At 38.9% G+C, this 17490-nt stretch overlaps 1 protein-coding gene across 3 annotated transcripts in view; it reads right to left on the reverse strand.

Moving 5' to 3' along the window:
- Positions 1-17490, reverse strand: part of FEZ2 (fasciculation and elongation protein zeta 2) — a 46574-nt gene that overhangs the window by 17085 nt on the left and 11999 nt on the right. For all 3 annotated transcript variants that reach the window (XM_082671726.1, XM_082671725.1, XM_082671724.1), the window contains exons 4-5: positions 15233-15374; positions 13674-13942 (exon numbers count right to left, since the gene is read on the reverse strand). In XM_082671726.1, the coding sequence (XP_082527852.1) occupies positions 13674-13942; positions 15233-15374 (411 nt within the window). The remainder of the gene's footprint in view (positions 1-13673; positions 13943-15232; positions 15375-17490) is intronic.

Raw genomic sequence — 17490 nt, forward strand, 5'->3', positions numbered from 1 at the left:
TACTGTGCTAGATGCAGTTACTGCTGAAGAGATTTGCATACCTCACTTTGCGGAAGGGGTACACATGTTCTATCTACGCCACCCCAAGGCAGAAATCAATGACCCAACCCTGGCCCCTCCCTTCTCCAGAGCCCCAGCCGATAGATTCAACTACCTTAATATCTCTGAAATACAACTATTTTCCCATTGCTGTCACTTCCTTGGCTCAATTCTTTCCTGATGACAGCAACAGCCTCCAAATCAATTCCTTATCTCTAGTTGTCTCCTTCCGATTACTTTCTCCTTGAAACTCTGAAGTTACCCTTCCAAGAGACAAATCTGAATATGTAACAAGCCACTCAAAACCTCTCCTTGGTTTCCTACAGCCTTTAAATAAGGTCCAAATGCCATAGCGAGGCATACAGTACAAAGCCCTCCATCTTCTGGCTTCTACTTTGTTACCCCACACCCTCTTCTTCTTGACTTACCTCCTCCCTCAACCTCTAGCCATAATGAACAACCTGCGGTTCCCCAGGTGCCCTGTCACCTCCAGGTGGTTGCCCACACCACCCCCTCTGCTCAGTATGCCTGTCCCCTCCTTCCTCTGCTTGTCCTCAGGGTTCAATTCAGACCCCTCAACCAAACTAGGGGTGATAGTAATGTACACACACCGCTACCACAGGACAGTACCAGGCACAGAAAGCACCAAAAACGTGGTAGCTGTTTTGAATACAGCAATAATTACCCTATCCCCAGGTTTCTCAACCTTGACACTACTGACATTGAATTACAGATACATAATCCTTTGATGTGGGAGCGGTCCTGTGAACTGTAGGATGTTGAATGGCATCTCTGGCCTCTACTCAGCTGGATGCCAGTGACACCCCCCCACCCCCCGCCAAGTAGTGACAGTGACAAACATTTCCGGACATTCCCTAATGTCTCCTGGGGGACAGAACTGGCCTGGTTGAGAATCACTGCATGTGCATTGGATGGTCTGTCATCAGATCCCCAGCCCACAGGCTGCATGTCCCTGGAGGCTGAGATTTACTCTGCATCCGTAACACCCATGCCCGGCACATAATTAGATATCAATATATGTTTTTCTAACAGTACTAAATGAAAAGATAAAAGTTTAATTTGCCACACAGATGGACCTTGAAGGCATTATGCTAAGTGAAGTGAGTCAGACAGAGAAAGACAAATAGTGTACGATCTCACTTATATGTGGAATCTTAAAAAAATAAAATAAAAACCTAAACTCATAGGAAAAGAGATCACACTTGTGGTTACCACAGGTGGAGGGTGTGGGGAGAGGGGACTGGAGGAAGGTGGTCAACCAGTATAAACTTCCAGTTATAAGTAAGCACTAGTGATGTCATGTAAAACATGATGACTTTACTTAACACTGACGTATGATGTAGAAGAGTAAATCCTGGGAGTTCTCATCACAAGGAAAACCTTTTTTCTCCTTTCTTCTTTCTTTTAATTGTATCTATATGAGATGGATGTTAGCTGATCCTACTGTGGTAACCATTTCACCATATTTATAAATCAAACCTTCACGCTATATACCTTAAACTTACACAGCAATGTACGGCATTTATTTCTCAATAAAACTGGAAAAAAGAAAGAGGTTTTTTTTTTTTTTTTTTAACGTGGGGATGAGGCACAAAATCTAAAAAACAGAACAGAAAGGAAAAAGAAAGTTTTGGTTAATTTTTCATAAGCTCAACCCCATCTCAAAATCTTTAAGGCGAGAAATGACAGATGCCCCTTTTGTATGCCCACAAAGCACAAGCCCAGCCTCAGCAGGCAGGAGGCACTTGACTGATCGTCACTGGCTTCAACTGCAGAATGCTTCAGCAACTACTTCCCCTAACAGTGAAATACTTCCAGATTTATTTTTTTTTTTTAATGAAACCAGGAATCATACCTTAGTCAAAAGTATTTGGAATCAGAAAAATTTTTCAACAGTCTTCTTGGATAGAAAAATGTTGGACTAGAAATCAGAAATCTGGGCTCTCTCCCAGCTTTGCCACTAACTGTGTGACATGACAGCAGTCCCTAAGCCTGCAGAGGCCCATTTCCTCATCTGTGAAATGGATGATTAAATGATGTCATTTTTAAAGGTCTTCTCATTTGTAGCTTCTGTGAATCTACAAGTTAACTCCACCTAGAAGATACATGATTTTTTAGGAAGGCAAATCCAAACCATACATATGCACGCACACACACGCACGCACACAGAACAGTACAAGACTAAATATCACATAAGCTATGATATTAGTGCTCTAGAATGACAGAATTGCCCAGCGAGATGATACATTCAGAGCTGTCTACTCCCGTGGCTTCCTTTTTCTTCTGTGACATGAGTACACTTTGAAGAGAAGAGACTAGGTCTTCGTCTCTCCATCCCAGTGACCTGCACAGTGCCGGTGCCACAGCAGGCGTTTATAAACGTCTGCTAAGCTGAAGTTGTGACACACCTAAGACCAGCCTTAGAGCCTGTGATAACCGTATCGGGAGGCCTCTTGACTTCTTGCAGGAAACTTTTTTAAAAGAGCTAAAAGGCAAAAATAACCTGAGGGTGAACAGAAGAAGGATGACATGACGAGATATAAAGTTTTTTGTCAAAGGTGTGAACAGCAGAGTTCTGGAAAAGCCCACTGAAGAACCTAGTCTGAGAAGTCAACATGAGATTAATAAAGATAAAATCATCCTATTGACATGGTTTGTAAAACAGTATAGTGACTAAGAAATATAAAACCCCTGGGATAATAAAAGCGTAGCAAGTAGAAGAAGGTCAATGAACTAGAAGGATCATAGAATGAAGACTACCAGCGAGACAAGGAAGGAAAAGGAAAAGAGCTCCGCAAAACACACAACAGAGTCTGCTTGACAACTGCCCTATAAATTCCAAAACTACACTCTCTTGGAGGCAAAATGAATTTTAAAAAGATAAAACCTCAGAGGCAGACTAAATTTACTTTTAGTAAACATCACCTCATTTAGGAACACTGCATTTACATGCTTGAGGGCAGATATAGTGTTATTAGGTGCTTATGGTACTTAACTGGGCCAGAGGGAAGACTTTCTCTATGCTTACATTTTGTAAGTGGGGGAGGGGAGGGATGGAGGGAAGAAGAGAGGCATTTCTTTGTTGAACATTTCTGAAGGTGACAGTGCCAGAGCTATATCAAAGCACTGACAGAAGTTAAGTCTCAAGGTTATGAATGCTCGATGAAACAAAGGACATTCAATAAAGGGTTGTTACAGTTTAATTAAAATAACAGCAGTATTAACTAAGTCAGAAAGCCCAATCACGCCTCCAGGTAATCCACCACTTCTCGATTTGAAGTAAAGGTTCCAAATGTTCAAATTCAAAGCAAAGCGCTTGTGAAGATTCTGTAAGTCTAAAATTATTTTGTAATCTATCCACTGCATCTTTATGAAGGAGTTAATAGCTCTGTAAAATGCCCTTCGCAGAATGCAGTTTTTGATGGGAGCCCTTTTATAAGCAGGAAAATGATTAAGCGTTACAGTATTCACTTTATTGTTCCCCTCACCGCTGACAAAGTAACGTGGCAAGGACAGGGGAAGGGGTTTACTGAGTTCAGGGCCTCAGTCACATGGTTCATACTGAGAATACTCACTACTGCCTCACGACTATTTGCTTCCCTGGTGTGAGTATGTATTAAAGTCTCAAAATCAGTCATTCTCTGGAAAATTTTCTCAGACGAAACCAGGAACAACCAAGTGTAAACAAGATATAGAAGAAAAAAAAAATTTATAAAAATCTGAAAGACAAAGAAATAAGCCAAGACCTCCATGCCCATCCACAATACACCTGCACAGAACTCCCAGAGCCATGGGTTCCCTGCACCCACCTCTGTACAACTCTGTACATCCTCGCTCCAGTGTACACTGGTTCTGTGAGCTAAGGCCTGCTGAGCTTTTCTTTACCCATTTATGAAATGGCAGCAACAATAATACCTGCTTTATAAGGTTGTTGTGAGGATTAAATGAAATAATCCATGGGAAGCACTTAGCAGGGTGTTCAACAAATATAAATGTTCAGAAAATGTCTGGGCTGTATTCCCTTCAAAAGGCTAGACCAACCTTTGGGACGTAACTCCCAAACAGAAATAACCATACCTTTCTGCTTTTCTCCCAAACAGTAAACAACAGTATTTCAAGTTCTCCTCATACAAATAAAATGGCAACTGAGAAATAAGCACCCTGATTATAGTCTCTAGGTTAAAAGGACTGAAGACAACACAAGGAAAAGATACTACTGTCTGAGACTGAATCAGCCAGAAAGCTTGAACAGAAAACAAGTAACACTTTTAGGTAATTCAAGGTCTTTCTGAATAATAAAAAGAAAAGAGCTAGAAAATACCACCTAAACTGAAAAGCAACACGGAATCAGATACAGAGTTGTGGTTTGTTCATTCTTTTCAAGAGCCTTAACCATACCAACTCATTCTCTGCACAGTATATTCACCAGCTCAACTAATTTCACAGAAAACAGGATCCAAGACAGGGAAAAGCCAAACTAACCCAGAGGTCAGGAAATTCAGACTATTCCTGCTATCAAACTTGTCTTAGCTTTTCTCGTACGCTGAGGCCTCACCTGATCCCAGTGGCACAGATCTCTAACTAGCCAGGAAAGCTTTTAAAAATCTCAATATCAAAGCTCAATATCAGAAAAAAAGGTTGGGAAAAGCAATTAGGAAATGCTTTTTCATCTATTTCTGACTCTAATCTATGCTCTCACTCCATTAATATTCTTTATACTCGAGGTTCAAAAGAAAGTAAAATTCAAACATAATTATTGTTCTTTATACATCACATCATTTTTAGTAGTTTGAGTGACAGGATTTCAAATATTAATTTATGGAATAGTAGTTAATGTTTTAGTTAAAACTCTTAAAATAATCAAAATACAAAACATGAGAACAGCACAGAATTGAAAGCAATAGTTAAATGTAAAAAAAAAAGTAAAAACATTCAAATAATTAGTAAGCTATTACCTAAGATGTAAAAATTGATCTTGCTTGTTTTGACACTTCTTCAAATCAAATCAAATCAAATCAAATCAAATAATTTTAATGTGAATGATAAATCAGTTATAAATGCAAATTCTACCAAAAAAATATTTTTTTGAAAAAGATCCAAGTAAGTTAGAAAATATGAGTTACACCAAAGCAGATAAATATTTGAACATGTCTTAAATATTGAACTACTAATTTATAAGTTCAATCTCAAAGCGGAAAGATGTGAATGAAGATTTTCAAAGTTAGGAGTTAAATGGACTGGCATCAATTTAGTTTTTTGTATCTGAAGATCTTTTAAATTTTTATGTAATTTAATCTTAAAATGGTAATTAACTATTGGCAAACATTTTCAAAGCTACTAAAACTAGAGTAAAATAATTAACCCTGTCAGTTTTATAAACTCTTTTCTGATACTTACAGATATTCTAAATATATAATAAGATCACAATTTCCTGGCATATTATGGTTTTTACGTGAATTTGTATTATACTAACAAATAATTAACAAACCTTTCCAAGACATGAAGGAGTCAAGAACAGACTCCTGGGCTTCCTTGGTGGTGCAGTGGTTAAGAATCTGCCTGCCGGGCCTTCCCCGGTGGTGGAGTGGTTGAGAGTCTGCCTGCCGATGCAGGGGACGTGGGTTCGTGCCCCAGTCCGGGAAGATCCCACATGCCGCGGAGCGGCTAGGCCCGCGAGCCATGGCTGCTGAGCCTGCGCGTCCGGAGCCTGTGCTCCGCAATGGGAGAGGCCACAACAGTGAGAGGTCCGTGTACCGCCAAAAAAAAAAAAAAACACAAAGAATCTGCCTGTCAATGCAGGGGACATGGGTTCGAGCCCTGGTCCGGGAAGATCCCACATGCCACAGAGCAACTAAGCCCATGTGCCACAACTACTGAGCCTGTGATCTAGAGCCCGCGAGCCACTACTACTGAGCCCACGTGCCACAACTACTGAAGCCCGCGCGCTTAGAGCCGGTGCTCCGCAACAAGAGAAGCCACCACAGTGAGAAGCCTGCACACCGCAACGAAGAGTAGCCCCCACTCGCCGCAACTAGAGAAAGTCCGCACGCAGCAACAAAAACCCAGTGCAGCCAAAAATAAATAAATAAATTTTAAAAAATTGTAAATAAATAATAAATTTTTAAAAAAAGATAGACTCCTGATTTTTATTACAGTAACTGCTGAGTCATAAAAGCTCACTATTACCAGTCTAACACCAAAAAACCATTGCGGAAAATGAATAGTGGATAATGGTAAGATATCAAAAACTGGTGACAGCATATTTCTCTAGGCAATACTACCTTTCAAAACACAAATTTGTTCCACATCTAAAATAATTCGTAATTCATAGATATGAATTATTAAAACAATAAACATGACACGACTAAGTTTCTCTCCACCCTACAATGACTTTCCATTTTATGCCTAACACTAATTTTTAGGAATATTCTTTGAAATAAATAAATGCAAAGAAATACTATCAAAGATCACCAACAAATTATTGTTGAAAATGTGGTAGTATTTACATTCAAGTATGTATACAGGGCAGACTTTATCCTCTCAACTACCACTACTTAGAAAAGGGGAGGACACAGCCCTTTTCCCCCTTCTCCTCTGCCTTTTTTTTTTTTTTTTTTTTTTTTTGCGGTACGCGGACCACTCACTGCTGTGGCCTCTCCCGTTGCGGAGCACAGGCTCCAGACGCGCAGGCTCAGCAGCCATGGCTCACGGGCCCAGCCGCTCCGCGGCATGTGGGATCCTCCCGGACCGGGGCACGAACCCGCGTCCCCCACATCAGCAGGCGGACTCTCAACCACTGCGCCACCCGGGAAGCCCTCCTCTGCCTTCTTTAAACTACCTTTTATCACTGTGTATAAACACAATGTGCCTGGAGCACTGCCAACATTTTTTTTTTTTCATTTGCCCCCAATCTGGGGACAACTGGGCTACCTGCTGACTCTCTTCACCCAGCGTACTGGGCATCTGACACACACAGCACAAAGGGCTGTTGCTAGGTGGGGTGCCTGCGGCACGTGACTTGGAGATGGATGGTCACCATCTGCGGGCACAACTCAGGCTGCTGGCAGGGCCCTGAGCAAAGGTGTAACTCAACACACTCTTAGGATAAAACAAGGCTACGTTTTGTAATAAATTTCAGTCACAATATAGTGATTTCTTTATCTACACAAACTCGCTTAAATGGAGTTTACATCTTTTTTCTTCTAATTTTTAATTTTATCAAATTTTAGTCTAAATCAGGGGTTGGCAAACTTTTCTATAAAGGGCTAGATAGTAGATATTTTAGATTTGCAGCCCACACAGTCTCTGTCACAACTATTCAACTCTGTCCTTGTAACACCAAAGCAGTCACAGAGCACATGTAAATGAAATGACATAGCTGTGTTCCAATAAAACTTTATTTATAAAACAGAGAGGGTTGATTTGGCCCTCAGGCAGTAATTTGCTTTGCCAATCCCTGGGCTAAATCATCTTAGCAAACGTGAAATTTTAAAATTCCAAGTTGAAAAGAAGGCACAACAACAACAAAAAGCCAGGTCCTTATTATTTTAAAAAGCACCAAATTCAGATAGTTGTGCCAGAACAATTCCTTCCAGGCTTATTGCTAGCATAAATTAGAACAACTTCAGAATAACCTAATAGTAGCTGTCTAAACAAAAATAAATTTCTCTTACCTTAAAGTCAGCTTTGGTCAAGATTAAATGAAAAAATATTACTGGGGCATTTTTGCATGTAAAAGAGAAACAAAATAGATTGACTATTAGTCAGAACATGAGCTACATGAGTCATAAAGACAGATGGAGCAATGCATCTGTGAAAGAAAATTATATACAAGAAAGAGCATCTATCATTCAAGCCCTAGCTCCTCCTCATCCTGAAGCAGTTCTCTCTCCAACCCCCAAAAGCAATAAATTAGGATAATATGATTCTTTTTACAGTGGAGTCACTGACTGCTAATACCCCAGAAGTTTTCAGAATAAACTTCAGGTTAGATTGAAGGAATTATACATTTCTGCTGGTGGTGAGAGCAACACACTAGAACTCTCTCTTGAAAGTTCAATGTGATATGGACAACAGAAAAGATACTATACATTCCCATCTTTTCAATCCTAGACTTCGAATAAGAAGTCTTACACATGACTTTAATTTACAAACATTGGATTCTAAAGGAGGAAGTACATCTATTTTCATCCTTATAAGCTTACTAAGTAAGGTATGATGCTAGGCAGGTAAATACTAATGTCTTTACAACTTCAGATAACTCCAGATGACAACCACTACTAAATTACTTTAATTTTTTAAATTACTAATTTAAAGATAACTGATGCACTTCAACTTGTTCTTCTACTCATGTGAGCTGCCACTGGAATTCAGTGACCTGTGAATCTATTTGATATAAACAGAAGACTAGCCAAGAAAAGAAATCTCTGACAGAAGAATAATCATTCAAATACCACAAATCCTCTGGGAATCCATCTCCTTTATAGTGAAGTTTCAATTTAACAAACATGCATTAAGTGAAAAATTAGGTGAGGTGCTGGGGAAACAATGTGAATGAGCCTTTGGGAAGGCTGCACTTTTTTCTAAGGAGAGATTTAAGCAAATGATTACAGTAGAATATAGTACTAGGACATAAGAAGTATGTGCACCCTCATAAATAAATAGGAAAAACAACTCAAATGTGATATAATAGGCAACACACAAAAGAATACAAACAGTCAATAGATCAAAACCTTATTTGCCTATCAGATCAGTATATATGAGAAGATTAATAATATGCATCGTAAGTTGGAGGTTTGGAGAAATGGCCACTTATGCTGTTACTGGGTAACGTTTATGTAGGACAATTTGAAAAGACTGTTGTTTAAAACCGCATATTCTTTGACCTAAAAATTCCACTGGTTTTGATTTTTTGTCTGAGCAGAGGGTCGGTGCCCCTAACCCCTGATTAGTTCAAGGGTCAACTGTATTGCAGAAAAGGATATCCTTGAGTGTTGTAATTCACTTTTTCTTTCTGAATAAAGACAATATAAGTAGTTTGTTCCTATTAAAAAATAAATAAACATTTAAAAATAAAAACATATCCACCTAAAAAATAACATATCCAAAAAATAAAATAAACTTAAAAAAAAATTCCACTGGTTTTGGTGAATGAGTAGACTAGTTTCACTGACAAAAGAAATATATTGGAATAAATTCACCTTCAGGAAAATGGTAACATTAGTCTGATAAGATAAATTTCGATGCCCGTTAGATATTCAGGGAGAAATGTTTAGTAAACAGTTGGACATGTAATAACTAGCATTTACTCAGGATATATGCTAGTCTTACATACATTATTTCATTTAATTCCTCCAAAATTCAAAGGGGTATGTACCCAGTGGCAGGATCATGATTCAAACACAGCTCTTAACCCAAAGTTCTTAATCACTGTGCAATTCAGCCTCAATACATTTGGCACCTGGCAGAAATACAGATTTGCAAAAAAAAAAAAAAGAAATCTTTTCTTAACTATTTATTCATCAGGAACTTATTGAGTACCTAATGTGGGACCTGGGTATACCATGAAAATAAAGTTACATTTTCTATCCTTAGGGAACCTAACAGAGACAGACATGAAAACAAAAAATTGCAATATGATATGACAGTACTAACAGAAATAGTTAAGAGGAATAATATTAACCCCAGAAGGAGAGAGTTGTCAATTCTGCAGTGGAGGAAGAGTCATCTAGAAAAGTTCTAAGAAAGGAAGACAACGCTTGACCATGATTTTGAAGAATAAGTTTAAAAAAAAACCAAAAACCTCCCATGGGCTTCCCTGGTGGCGCAGTGGTTGAGACTCCGCCTGCCAATGCAGGGGACACGGGTTCGTGTCCCGGTCCGGGAAGATGCCGCATGCTGCGGAGTGGCTGGGCCCGTGAGCCATGGCTGCTGAGCCTGCGCGTCCAGAGCCTGTGCTCCGCAGCGGGAGAGGCCACAACAATGAGAGGCCCGCGTAGAGCCAAAAAAAAAAAAAAAAAAAAAAAAAAAACCTCCCAAGTGGACAGTGGAAGCAGGAAAGGAGAAGGAGGGCTGCTCTAGGAAAAGGCAGGAGCATAAATAGAAGCATCACAGCCCAAAACAGCATAGTCAGTTCAAAGAAGTGCATGTGGGTCATCAAACCCATTAACAGACAGTGCCCTTCAGCCATTCCAGTCTCTACTCCCCACCCGTTTCTCTAGATTTTGAACAGGATAAAGGAGATAGAAAGTTTTTCAATCTGTTGAGTCTCATTTGCCAAGAAGATCCACTCTTCCAACCTGTCCTTCAAACAGAGAATTGGAGAGGGAAAGAACAGCCTGCCCTGCCAATCAGGAGGGGCAGTGACACAGTGGCCACCCCTTCGAAAACAGCTCCCCACAGCACTGCTAATAACCTTACCAAGCCTTTTGTTTTCTCTGTGGCATTTATTACTACCTGAAGTTACGTTGTCTATTCATTCTTTTCTTTGTTTAGTGCCTGCATCCCTCATTAGAATGTAAGCTCCAAGAGGCCCGGGGCCTTGCCTATTTTATTCACCACTGTATCTTCAGTGTCTGGCACAAGAAAGACACTCTGCAAGTATTTAATGAATAGCTTTATCTTGTCCAACATATAACAGATTACTTTAAAAATCAAAACAAATCAACATTTCACTTTTATAATACTCAGTATTTTAATATTTATAAATAGCATCCCTATGCCCCCTAAATTTTTTTCTCACTGCAGCAAATGTTTCAAACAAAGTATGTCTCCAAAATGAACACCTAAAGAGTTTAACTCTGTTCTATTCACATGCAGATATTTCATTATAGTATCTCTGGACCTAAGAGAAGAAGCTAGCAATGATGGATAAAGTGTGATACCAACTACAAATTGATGTTTTTTTTCAAAGAAATATGCTAAGGAAAAATGGCAGGAAGCTATTCCATGCTTAAGGAAAAAGTACAAGTCCTGCTAATAAAACATATCTAAAGTAGAAAGAAAAAAGTGACCAGTGTTATTAGAAAACAGGTAAGGCACGATACCACCAATTCTTAGAAATTAGTATCACTGATGATAGCTAACTCATAGAGATCAGGCCTTGCCAAAACTGTATATTATACAAAAGGTCTGGAAAGGAAGTTATCTTGGAATCTGTTTAGCCAACTGGCCATTTCACTTTAAGGTTCTTTTGAGCCACCAACCACTATTTTCAGAATCATAGGTTTCAGGCTCCTTGTGTCACAAATGGAATGGTCTTTTGCCATCATTTCAGGCGTCAGAAAGAAGGAGGGAACTAGTACTACAAGTTTAGCCGCGCCATTACTAGCCTGATTAAAGGTTTTGACACAAATAGCAGATCAGAACTCAAGAAGCAACTTCACAAGTCCAAATATTGTGAAAAGAAATTTTACTGTTCCTATGAATCTATTTCAAGACTAATAAAGGTTCAAATAAGACCTAAATGTTGCCCTGTCAAATCCATTTCTCAATATAAATGCCATGTAAAATTACACAACGAATCCACTCTAACCCTTTTTATATGCGAGCTAGAAAAAGAAGCCCTTAAATGTCTCTAGGGATACATTTATTTTCCTCAGTCAAGTGTTAACATGAATAAATGGAGGATTTACATGTAACCCCTAAAAGCAGATAGGCAGAAATTACCAACCATGCTATGACTTTTTAACTAAGCATTTTATTTAATCACACTTGCATAACAGGGCAATTTAAAGGGTACAATTTTTTTAAAATCTGAGAAACAAAAAATTGTCCCTAATATTTTAAAGCAAACTTTCCAGGACTGTATATTCAAACAAATGTTTTAGTTTTTGCATGTTTTGGTGGGGTTTTTTTTGTTTGGTGGGTGCTGTTTTTTTCATTGTTGTCACTAGAAGTGACTAAACACTTTTCAACCAATACTACCATTTCTAAAAAATATTTTGTTCCACATATCTGGCAACTTTTGCAAAGTCAGTTTATAAACTGTCTTTTCTATGTACAAATGACATTACACTAAGAAAATGTGCATTTACTCATAGGCCAAAAACAGCATAATGAATGAGCTAAATGGTAAGATTCTTTTTGTTTGTATTAACTCTCATTGGTGGCTCAGCACCCCAGAACTGCACTCTCTTTCCTCAATTCCATCAGTCTGATTAATGAGATCTATTTCTCTGATAAGTATTCTTTAGAAAAAAGTGAATCAAGACTTAGTCAAAGACAGAACTTTTATAATTGCAAACCATATAACAGCCAGTCTGTGATGATCTGCATTACCATGTTATCAATACTATGAATTTAAAAAGTACACTCCCTTTAGAAAAATGAATCCCTTTGCCCATCCAGAGCTCTCCCGGGTCTATCTGGGGTCTGCTAACAGATTGGGGTCGACAACTGCACTACAACCTTCAGAAAGGCCTTTGGATTGGAACTGAGTCCCAGGATGTGCCCTGGGAGGAGTTGTTCAGCAGGTTTCAAAGCCTCTGTCAGGCCCCTCCACCTCTGAAAGATAAAGTTTTTACTGCCCTGAAGTCCTATAAGGCTTAAGATGGAGATTTCGAAGTCCCTGGTCTTAGCATTTGGACAGACCTGTTGTTAGCTCTTGGTAGTAGTGTGTGATATTGCATTTGGGCAGAGACAAGTTCTCAGCCCAGGCCCCAATTCTCTATGGGCAACATTCTGTTTTGAGCACTTGAATATGTGGTTTACAAAATTAAAATCCCAGTGTTCTTACCAAAAAAAAAAAAAGGGTTTCTCTCCTTTTATTTTACTCTAAAAATAAAACCAACAGTTCTTCACATACAAACAAGATAAAGGTGACAAGGTACAAGGTCTCAACTGATCAAATAATGAAATGGCCATAAGACCAATAAGGAAATGCATCTCAAATACTTAACAGTTAATGTTTATAATGAAATTTAATCAAGTGAAGTTAATAGGACACCTTAAGAAAAATGAAAAGCAGAAAACAAAAAACTTCATACCAAGAGTCAAAGATTCAAATATCCTAAAGTTGTTTTCACCAGTCAGTTATATTCTAGTCTGCCAAATACTAGGCCAAATGGCCGATGTCATGTAACTGCCTCTAACATCCTCACATTCCAACTTCACTCACAAATCAGGAAATGGTTTACAAGTCAACCTATGCTTTTAGGCTCAGCACAGTTCAGCTCCCTCTAAAAGCACCCCTTTTTTTTCCACTATACAACTCACAAGAGATAAGCAAAAACAAGAAAGCAATACCATTCATTTGCCCACCAGCGGAACATAAAGCACCCCTATTAACACTCCCATGTATTGTAATGGTCACCTGCTAAAGCTTCTTTTCTTTCAAACATTCTCCTTTATTCCCCCTCTTCCTTCCACTTACCTCCCTCCTAAATATTTCAGCATTGAATTATCCAGATAACCATTATACCCTCACCAAGAAAACACCTTTCTGAAGGAGCAGAGCACAGTGGCATTCTTGAACATAATCCCTTTAGCTCTCTGGTGAGAAGCACCCCTACTCCTGTATGCATGGGCCCTGCCTGCCTCTGCTGGCCTGGAGCACTGGAATGACCACTGAAGCTCTTTCCAGTGTGTGACGCTACATGCAAAACATCACTTACTGTGCCGGGCAGGTGACTTCTCTCGTTCTTCCCATTCTGAGAGCTGCTGTTCTTGAGCTTCTTTTTCTTTTTGGCTGTCTCTTTGTGCTCTTTCTGTTTGTTCTGCACTTCAATGAGAACTGAAATAAAGCTGTTCTTCACTTCCTTTTCAAACTCCAGTTCATCTCGCAGGGCCAGCTGCTGCACCAGCTCTTCAGAGTACTCCTTGATGGCCGTCTCAATTTCTTCCAGCAGTTCATTTAATTCAGATACGGACAGCCTTTTCACTCCTATGACCAAAAAGCAAAGCACAGCAGACACTAAGACCAAAATGTTTCAAGGCAGCACAACAAGGTGTTTAATGCCAAAGAGCAAAAAATCATATTCTAAGTAATTAAATTGTTCATGATCTTCTCAGAGTCCTCACACTTCTGGTGGGCAGGTCTGAGTAGAGGTAGGTGGGCAAAGTTACTTCTCAAATGGCTGAGAAGAAAAGTATAACAAATTTTTTTTGTCTAAAAATCAGTAAAGCAATTATACTCCAATAAAGATGTTAAAAAAAAATCAATCATTCCATGAATAGTAGTTCAGTCAAGACTTAATAAGCTTGTAAAAGAAGAAGAACAAACACAAAAGTAGAGGAAGGGTACAGAAAATACCTGCTGACAAGAAATCACAAGCAACTTAGCAGGGCTCTGGGACACTTCTGAAGAGAGAAGAAGGTAATTTGAAAGAATTAAGCTAAATACACATTTTTTATTAATTTTCACTGGAGCATAGTTGCACTTTTTTGTTGTTGTTGTTGCACCGCGCAGCATATGGGATCTTAGTTCCCTGACCAGGGATCAAATTCGCAACCCCTGCATTGGAAGGCAGAGTCTTAACCACTGGACCACCAGGGAAGTCCTGGAGTATAGTTGCTTTACAATGTTGCGTTAAGCTAAATATATATTTAAACACATATGCCCCAATGTGTGAGTTTTATTGAGAATTGGGAAGATGAAGGGAAGAATATTCCCTGAAACCCCCTTTCAGTTTTTTCTCAGCACTTCCCTTTATGTGAGAGGACATCATTGAAGTTCTAACCCTCAGTACCTCAGAATATGACTGTATTTGGAGATAAGGTCTTCAAAGAGATAATTAAGTTAAAATGAAACCATTAGGGTGGGCCCTAATCCAACGTGACTCATGCCCTTAAAAATGAGAAGATTAGGACACAGATACACACAGGAAAGTCCATGTGAGGACAGAAGGAAGAGGCCTCAGAAGAAATGAGACCTGCTTAACACCTTGATCTCGGACTTCTAGCCTCCAGAACTATAAGAAACAAATTTCTGTGGTTTAAGTCGCCCAGCCTGTGATACTTTGTTACAGCAGCCCAAGCAGACAAATACAGTATTCAAAGGTGAGTATGACACAGTCCCTGAGCAATGATGAATATATGCGTCGAGTATCACTGGAAGGCAGGGGAAGGGTATATAACCCAGCCTGTGAGAGCCAAAGACTTCTGGAGATGGTCCCACTACACGGCTGAGGTATACAAAAGCACAAAGAGTACTGATGTAAGTCAGGTTTCTTACTCTCTTCATAACTGCTTGTACTAGACCTCTTAAGAGTTTGAATTTCCTGGGAAAGCATTGAAAGCCGATCTGACTGGGTGGGTGTTTCATCATCTTCTGGGTCTGGTGACTCCTGCATCATTTCTTCGATTTCTTCAATCACCTTCCAAAATATACAAACCACTGTTAATTAAATACACATAGGAAAAATGACCCACCTGTAACACGGCACTCATCTGAAGCAACCACAGTAGAAGTACACTAAATTCTCCATTAACCAACAGTGTGCAGGAGTCGGTGTTCTCAATAACAAAAATTGACTGTAAGAGTACACATGGTTTATCAAAAAAAAATTACAATACACTAAACACAAAAATAAACAAAATATGATTTAATATGTCCATCAGGATTCAGTAGGCCCTATCAGATCTTGTAATGTCTGATAAACGATGCTACAAACACACATATAATCTACTTCAGACATGCCAGAACCAGATCATAGTTAAAAGAAAGCAAGCGACAGAAGATTTACCATATACCACACCAAGTGCTCAATCTAAAGCTATTTAACAAAACTGACATAAAATTTAGAAAATACAGCAGTGTAAAAAAATTTATATGAAAAGCAAGAAATTACCTCTATGGTAGCAAAATTTTCCTTTAACAGCAGGAAAAGAATTTCATATATTAATTCAACGGAAAATTAAGGTATATTTAATAATTACTTTAAATGTAGAAGTTTAAAGAGGAAAAAAAAGCTACACGAAAGCAGGAAAATTTCAGAAATATATCTGCTTTTGAAACAATGATCCACTGTCATATGCTGTGTTGCTCAAATCTTACAGCAGTTTCTTGTCCTGTTTCAAATTCCAGAAGTTGAGAAGGATACAGAACTCAGTGAAAATTGGCTATTTACAATAGCCAAAACATGGAAGCAACCTAAGTGTCCATCAACAGATAATCAGGTAAAGAAGGTGTGGTATATATATACAATGGAATATTACTCAGCCATAAAAAAGAATGAAATAATGCCATTTGCAGTAACATGGATGGACCTAGAGATTATCACAATAAGTGAAGTACGTCAGAGAAAGACAAATATTATATGATATCACTCATATGTGGAATCTAAAAAATAGTACAAATGAACTTATTTACAAAACAAACAGACTCACAGACACAGAATACAAACTTATGGTTACCAAAGGGGAAGGGGAGAGGGAGGGATAAATTAGGAGTATGGGACTAACAGATACACACTACCATATATATAAACTAGATAAACAAGGATTTACTGTATAGCACAGGGAACTATATTCAATATATTGTAATCAATTATAGTGGAAAAGAATCTAAAGATACAGATATATACATACATATATAAACAAATCACTTTGCTGTATACCTGAAACTAACACAATATTGTAAATCAACTATACTTCAATAAAAATAATTTTTTTAAAAAATGGACCTAAGAGTTTAAAAAAAACTATTTAAAAAAATACAGCATGAATCATCGAGCCTAACGTATCTAACACTTAGTACTAAGGAAAAACAGGTAAACCTGAGCGAGTGGGGATTATGCTAATTAGTAAGAAGAGTTTCCAAAATAGGCATTTTAAACAGGAAAATGAGACACTGAAACAGGTTACAGAATCTGTTTCTCTCCGTCCTTTTTTTTTTTTTAATTTATTTACTTATTTATGGCTGCGTTGGGTTTTCGTTGCTGTGCGCAGGCTTTCTCTAGTTGTGGAGAGTGGGGGCTACTCTTCGTTGCAGTGTACAGGCTTCTCGTTGCGTTGGCTTCTCTTGTGGAGCACGGGCTCTAGGCACGTGGGCTTCAGTAGTTATGGATCATGGGCTCAGTAGTTGTGGCTCACGGGCTTAGTTGCTCCGCGGCATGTGGGATCTTCCCAGACCAGGGCTCGAATCCATGTCCCCTACATTGGCAGGCGGATTCTTAACCACTGCACCACCAGGGAAGTCCTCTCTCAGTCTTAAAAGCAGAGATAGTTTATGGTTTTCAGGCAGAGTATGGAGGAGACAATGAACTTTCCCTGGAATATCAGGCTGTACCGCACTCAGCCCTCTAACTTACTATCTTGTTTTTTAAGCACCATGCTCTTTCCAAGCTTCAGACAATCCAACCACAAATATGACTAAGGAGCATCAAAATGACATATTTTTAACATACTCCTCCCAATCTTGCCACAATACCTCTCTTTACCGGCCTTGTCTTTCCAGCCTAAAAATACAGTGTGGTAGAACTCAGTCCCAGT

The sequence above is a fragment of the Grampus griseus genome, assembly GCF_964374135.1.
Source record: "Grampus griseus genome assembly, chromosome: 15".
Lineage (NCBI taxonomy): Eukaryota > Metazoa > Chordata > Mammalia > Artiodactyla > Delphinidae > Grampus > Grampus griseus.